Here is a 7,730-nt window from a genome sequence, read left to right as displayed (position 1 = left end):
GTTTCGTGCAGACCAAAGATTAATTTCGAATATTTTAAAAAAAAATCAACAAAGAAACCTAAAAAAGGAAAGGTTTTGTTCACAATTTGTTCACAGACAGCACTAGGCCTAACCTAACATATCTATGTAGCCTAAAACGTTTAAATGGTGTAAAGTGGAGTTTGGAAGCCTGCGCAAAGGCTATTTGTGTAATTTTAATATGCACTTTCACTGAGATCGATTATGATGGACGGTCCACGTGTGATTTCTCTGAAAATAGATGGCGTCACATCCGAAAAGGGAAGGTCGCTCAGGTTTGAACAAATAAATAGATAGATATCCTGTGCTATTCTCTTAAGACTATGCCTGGGGAGATTTGAGTAGTTTCATTGCGGGCCCTTTGTTGCGAAGCATTTAAAGGTTGATGCCATTCCAAGAGTGACTTGCTTTCTTTCCTAGAGCATACTTCAACCTATTTTTAGCAGACGTATTCCTTTTGTGTTCAGTTGCCTCATGCATTGCTCTTTTCACATAAGTTCGTTCTAAATATATCTCATGAAGTTATGACAGGCCCCAGTCTCATTAAATAGTCTGCATGCACATTAAATTATGTTCAATTGTGACTGACAGTTCGTGCAAACAGGCCCTGATAGAGATATTTTCCTGACGCGAATAAGTCTGACTTAATATTTTCTTCCGATAACCGTCCCCTCTTTAAAAATCAACAGCGGTCAAGAAGGTCATTAAACTCTGTCACAAGCTACGGACCGTTGTGTTGGGTTTCAGGCTTGACTTTGAAGTTCGTGTGCTTCATGTGTGCAGTGTGCACAAACGAATGCTCTGATCTTAACTGTAATTCGTATGTTTTTTTCTGTTATATTTTCTGTTATTTACTCAATTACAACTTCAATTTTAATAATATAATTTTATCTATTATTATTATTGCTGTTGTTGCTGCTTCTGCTGCTGCTGCTGTTGCGAGAATCCGATTTGTAAACTTTTCAATAATTTCATTAATTTTCAATAATTAATACAATAATATTAGTTGTTTCTTAGCAGACAGGTGCGGCATTTTGCGGTTAAATCGTTCTCTCCTGCCCGGTGGTTATTACCCTTAGGCGCACTGTAGCATTGTTATTATGACAGTGATATTTAGCGTCTCCCTCTGGGTTATACTTATTTAATTACCGGGCTATCCGGATATATTATCAAGGCCGTTCACATAGTTTTCTTGTGTTAAATTGTTTTGTTGCCACTGATTTAATTTCGAACAGCAAATTTAGTTGACCCATGCAATGTCGCATCGTTTTCCTGTCATCTAGCAGCGAGGGCGGAATGGGTCTGTACTGGAGGCTAATGTGCAAAAAAAAAATATTTTAAAGGGCTTTGCAAAAATCTTGATTCTCGCATAATTTAACCCTTATAAAACATATTCATAATAACATAAAGTTATCATGTGGAAAAAAAAGGTCTTTGACAATATTGAACGTATGTGGAAGCACTGAAGGTCTTCTAGGCTATGTGAAAATAAACCATATGGTTGGGAATGGTTAGAATGGGGTGTTTCGACATGGTCTGTCTTCCCGAATACCGCTTCGAGCGCGGTTTAACGCATGATTGAGTCAGTTTCCGAACATGTGCGACTGTTTATTGTGGATTTTAAGATGTGCATTTTGTGCACGATATCGATTTAAAGAAGCAACATATTAGGCTACGTCTTATCAAACTGATTACAAAACAAGCAATTAGTTTATATTAAAAAATTACGTTATTCTTCTTCTTCTTCTTCTTCTTCTTCTTCTTCTTCTTATTATTATTATTATTATTATTAGTAGTAGTAGTAGTATTAATGTTAATGATATAAATGTTGTTATAATTATCGCGATGTATTTACATTTTCTACCTCCTAATTGGTAGCATACATACCATTAAAAGGCATGTTGCAAACTGTGTTGTAGGTGTAGTAACCTTTTAATAACAGATATGACAATATAAAAGAACGCTTTTCTACATACATTTCACTTAGGGACGCATCGTTTCATTGTAAGCTGGACAAGCGAAGCGAATATATAATTGTGATAAAGTTGGTTAGTATAAAATAAATACGTTTTATTCTATCTTTACAATAAAATAATAAAAAGAGGAAAACGACACAGATATTGTAATCATTGTCATCTTCTTCCTCATTACCACAGACACCGAGTGCGCAAATAAAGGTTTATGATTTATCATCTGCCAAGCGCAGCAGTACGTGGGTTAAGGCTGCTAAAACAGCACCTACACGCCCTGAAAGTGTACAATGTACTATCGTAATTCTGTTAGTTTCTTACCACGACGTATACAATTGTGTGACGTGAATGGCGCTGATTTCTATTAGCCATTTATTGCCTGATTGTTGATTGCGTTGACTACAAAAGGTGTCGGTACAAGCCCATGTTGTAGCTTGTTTCAAATCTAGCACGAATTTCTAACCTTTTGACCCAATATAATTTAGTACGAGAAGTGTCAAATAAAAGATTACCATCTTTCGTTTAACTTCTCTTTATTTCTACAATACATTTCACAAACATCCACATTTGTGCACTATTTACAACAACTCTGAATTCAAATTCCGAGGTTAAACAACAACAATAACAACAACAAATATGTACAACAATTCCGAGAGTTTGCGTGTCTTTTTCAATGCAGCAACGCTTTATCCTGCTTTAGGTGGTTCCTGCTTTAGGTGGCTTTAGGTTGGGCTCTCTCCGTGAGATTTGTCCGCAATTATTTCACAGCAAAACCGGTCGGTGTTGAAAAGGCTGCTATATCCGCTGGGAATTTGATTTATTTTAGCTTTCTAGTCCTGCCAGCTAGTAGTCCTGGTGGGGTGTATGTGTCAAACTATGCCGTCGCAGGTCACAGTTGCGCCGAAACACCTTTCCGCAGCGCTCACAGGAGTAGGGCTTGATGTCTGTATGGGTGAGAAGGTGAGTTTTCAGGTTACTTCTTTGATTAAAGGTTCTTCCGCATGTGGGGCATTTGTGAGGAGACTCCTGTTTAGATTTGAAGCAAGCAAATGATTATTCCCTTTAGGTTTTAATCATAGGTACTGAATTCAAATGTTGCTGTATTTTTAGACCTGCTGATACCGTACATAGACAAAATAACTATTGCAACACTTTATTACAACATTATGATTTTTTAAAATTACAGCAATTACCAACAGTAACTATACCGGAGAACATTCCTCGCAATAGTATTTGCCTTTTTTAAATCTAGCCCTCACAATAATAAATCTCAAATTGCGAACTGCCTGTGAGCCCTGAGCCAAGCGCATGCAGTCAGTTAGTCCAATTATTGAGCGACCCTGTATGTCTTTATATTAAAAGAGAAACATTTCAACAAGCAAACTCACAAAAACAATCACAAAACAGTATTAGCATAATAATAGTACCTCACCTGCATGTGCAGTGTTTTATGGACAGCCAAAGTTCGCGACTGACAAAACCCTTTTCCACACTCTTGACATTTGAAAGGTTTCTCCTTGGAGTGGATGTATCTGAAAGTAGAACCAATTACACGAAACACAGGTTATTTAACGTCCTCTCGGTGAAACCGAGCACGTATTTATTCAATCATACTTTTTTTTTTTACCATGTGCCATAGTTGAAAACATTACAGAAATATGCCAAGCATTCAAAGTAGCAAAATGAAAACGATTAATCGTGGGACTAGGACCAATACACGAATTAAAAGCATCCTCCAAATCCAGATCGTGTTTACAATAAAGAGAATAAAGAAATGTTAGCCCCTGAAGAGGTCAGTACAAGGTAAGAAAGTGCCTGCAGCAGCACATGCTAGCACGTACCGGTGGTCACGGAGGTGATCTTGTCTCCTAAAAGCCTTGTGGCATATGTCACACGTGTAGGGTCTTTCGTCTGTGTGGGTACGCTCGTGAATAAGCAAGTTATAGGACTTGGTAAAATGTCTCCCACAAAATTTGCAAATAAATTCCTTTTTGGTCTTAGATGGAAGCCTGCCACGCGGGGGCTTTCTGTCCGGTGACAGTTTGTTCAGCTCCGCCATCGCCCCGCTGAGACCCGCTGTCAGTTTGGACAGGTCACCGGCTTTTGGCGGGTCTTCTTGCGTAGCCGCGACGGCGAGATTAGCGAAATCAAAGCGGGGCCTGTCTTTGTGGAGCGCCGGAATTACGTGAGTTATCGCCCCTTGTTTAGGATGGAAGAGGTGCGCAGCGAACGGCAACGCGGGGAGAGGGAATCGAGGGTCCACGAGGCCCTGTGCCGCGGCCATCTCGGTGATGGTGGAGCGGAGGCCCTGCATGTGAGGGTAGCCCAGCGTCCAGTGGTTCATGTGCATCGTCTGCACCGCGCTGAGGCCGTAGAGTCCTTGCAGGTGGTCGACAGCGGCGGGGAAGCTATTTACCGCCTGGAGAAACGAATAATTGGCGAGTTGGAGAGACGGGTGAAGCGGGATCGGGGCAGGCAGAGTTTTACTTCCCATTTCTGGTGAACGAAGACTCGGTCACGAAATTTAATCTCCAAAAGGTTCCTGTTAAACGCAAACGAAATAGGTTTCGATTAGCCTCATTTGACATGATCTGTTGTTCACAATTATTAAAGGAAATTTAAAGCAGTTTGATTTTTGGTTTGTTTATAAAACATTGAAATAGGCCTTCTAACAAGAGAACAACCATCTAGGTTTTTTTTGGTTTGTTTGTTTTAACTGTCTCCTGTCGCATGCTCCGGTAATGTAAGGTTACGAGTGCGGTCTGTGTGACTGTATTCTGGTATGCATGTAGCCTGGCCTAAGGGCTTGAAGCTCAAATCTTTGATTTTGGTTTAGGCGAATTACTTTATGCACGATACAATATACATGGGTCAATACATAGACATGCATGCTTCATATGAAATGTATTTTTATTTATATATATATATATATATATATATATATATATATATATATATATTATATATATATATATATATATATATAGCCTATTAAATATTTTAATTTTACATTTAGTCAGAAGCCTTTCTACATTAAAAGAATAAATCTTGGCATGAAAAAATGATCGAATATCAAAATCAAATCTACACTAAATCTAAAGCTACCGAGAGACAACAATACAATTTCGCGTATTGCATCGAGTCTTGCCCTTTAGGCTCTGTCTTTTTTTTACCGGCCACGAGTCTGATTTGACCTATCTTCATTTTCCACCGGCATTGCAAAAGCACGATGCGCGAAGTCGCCCAGCAAGCACGCGTTCCCGCGGTCAAATCTCTTTCCGTAACGTGCTTCTCTCCGAGGGAATCCCCGCGTGGTGGAGCGAGAAGAGTTCTGGGTTTAGCGAAACTGGCGACTGTCACACAGCCGAACCGGTGGGCTGTGGTCTCTGAGGGACAAGATTTTGCCAGCGTCAAACGTTCGCCATGCACCTACTGCAAACACTGATTTTGGAACTGATTTTGTATCAATTTGGCGCGCGAAAACGTCACGTTCATCACTTTCTTTTTGCTTTCGATGTTCATCATTCGCTTTTTACTATCGATTCTTTTACTATCGATTCCTCGGTGGAAACTTTGTTTAATACATTATATTGCTAGATGTTTTTGAAGGTTACAATTAATTTAATTCAGTTTTAGAGTTTTAAAGTGCTGATTTTAGGGTCAAAACAGAGTGTTGTTATTGTTGTAGACCAAGATTTAAAACAATGGCCCACACTGCAGATAAGAATGCGCATTACTCAATGTCGATGCACAGTCGGGGATACCATAAAGATAGTGGATCATTTCGATAGTGAACGATATTGTTACGCCTAAGAAAAAAAAAACAGGAAAAAACTGGAAAAGGAATTTTGACTCTGATTATGGTCTAAATACATTTTTAGCCTATTATGCATATAGCCTACTAAATCAGAAGTGTTTATTGTCAAGTACTAAATTTTTAGTATTGCTGTTCCAGTGAATAATTGGGTGTACATTCAGATAAATGCAGAGTGTAATTGGCACAAAATGTTGGGTTCAACACCTAATTAATCCTGTTTGACCGTCATATCTTTGTTAGGCAATCACTCAGATGAAAGACTGCAGATTGCTTGATATACATTGTGGTAACATATCATATTATGGAATTAAAGAAAATACCGGAGACAAATCGCCTAATTCGGATTCTTACCCCGCAGAACTGAATGCCAAAGGTCGATGTCAGCGAGAGCTGTATCTCAGTAATCCACAGTGACCAGAACAAGACGGCAAAGTTCGGCGTGAAGCGATTACAAGACTTACAGATTTGTCCATGTAAACTTCCCAAACTGTCTAATTGACGAGAAACTTTCAACGTAAAAAAAAAAACAACAACTCAATTCTGGTGCACAAGATACAATGTCTCTGTGTATAGGTAGTCTAAAAAGAGCGTTGGTTATGTATTGCTATGTTGGGAGGTTTGCGAGTTCTTAGCTCTGTTGCGAGTTTGACTCAAGTGCGAGCGAAGCGCAACAGGTCCAGTACTTTTCAGGGCTGAGTCTGTGGAGCGCTCAGCCCGCCCTCGGCACGCCCTTCCCCAGCGATCAACTCCAATGCTGCGCTCTGTTTATTTGTGTTTGGATAGCAACTACGATTCCGGAGGACGTCGCACAGCTCAACACGTATCTGACACACCGAATCCAAACCGTAACATTTGGACGGTAGTTCATTTACTTCGTGGACACACTAAAACAGATCGTGGAATAGTTTTTTTTTTAAATGACAGATTCTTGCCTCAAAACCGTAGGCTAATGGTAAAAATTAAATAAGTGTCCGAGATGACTAATTGTTGTATAAACTGCTGGCACGTGTTGGCTTTGCCAATATATTTGACTTTTTGCATATCTGAAAGTTTACCGTAACTGTGGATTAAGAAGTAATTACATGATTTATGTTCTAATAATTATATTCCACAAAGATTCGGTGTAACCGAACGAACCTTCATTTATCGAGGACATTTTAAAGTCCAATCAAACATTCTCATATCCACAAAGAGCAACCCTTGAAGTCTGACTTGGCTATAAAATATGCTGCAGTCATTCATTATAATAGCAAAACTATAACAGTTTTAGGGACACACGAACAAGTGTAATCTTTTAAAAAGTGCATTATTAATATACATTACCATGGAATTATTTTTCTTTGAACACATATAGTTTTTCCGATTACATTGAAAGGATTTTTCCTGTCGTTGTCTTTTGAACCTATTTAACAATCAGAAGCCTGCTAACCCATTCACATTTAAACGCAGGCACATTCAACGTTTATCATAAATAAATGAACGAATAAATAAATAAATAAACTAAATGTTTTGTACTGTAGGCAATTAATATTTGACTTTAAAATTAATATATTTTATGCTGTAATTTGGTGGCACGGACATTTACTAAAATTAACTCGCCTAACTATTATTCAGTCACTTGCATTTCTGGAAAGAAATCTCAATTTTAGGAACAAGTAAAATATAGATTTATTTGTTACATTTTTTTGACATGCTGCTTTTGATTTCCAGAACATGTATTTGTAAATTAACAGGTTAACATGTTTTTAAAATTCATATATACTGGTCCATTTAGCCAAAAGCCGTACGCTTTATTTGCAAAAGTCTCATTATAACCGTATTAGATGATTAGGAAGGCTTTGCTTTGAGTTTTAAATTAATAGACCTACCGATTCATTAAACAGCTTTGGTCTACAGAAATACATGGTGTGTTGACGGAATTTGTG

At 38.4% G+C, this 7,730-nt stretch overlaps 1 protein-coding gene across 2 annotated transcripts; it reads right to left on the bottom strand.

Moving 5' to 3' along the window:
* Positions 1–2,504: 2,504 nt before the first annotated feature.
* Positions 2,505–6,449, bottom strand: osr2 (odd-skipped related transciption factor 2). Of its 2 annotated transcripts, none has more exons than XM_027007945.2 (4): positions 6,157–6,449; positions 3,830–4,530; positions 3,421–3,520; positions 2,505–3,014 (listed from the first exon to the last, which is right to left on the bottom strand). In XM_027007945.2, the coding sequence occupies exons 2-4, from the start codon at positions 4,480–4,482 to the stop codon at positions 2,832–2,834; spliced, it is 936 nt and encodes a 311-aa protein (XP_026863746.2). In that variant the 5' UTR covers positions 4,483–4,530; positions 6,157–6,449; the 3' UTR covers positions 2,505–2,831. The 2 variants fall into 2 exon arrangements, with proteins under 2 accessions (XP_026863746.2, XP_026863747.2); XM_027007946.2 differs by having other exon boundaries at positions 2,505–2,932.
* Positions 6,450–7,730: the final 1,281 nt, after the last annotated feature.

The sequence above is a fragment of the Electrophorus electricus genome, chromosome 5, assembly GCF_013358815.1.
Source record: "Electrophorus electricus isolate fEleEle1 chromosome 5, fEleEle1.pri, whole genome shotgun sequence".
In the NCBI taxonomy this organism is placed as follows: Eukaryota; Metazoa; Chordata; class Actinopteri; order Gymnotiformes; family Gymnotidae; genus Electrophorus; species Electrophorus electricus.
Note: the sequence above shows the minus strand (reverse complement) of the source record. Positions and strands in the feature narration are given on the sequence as shown.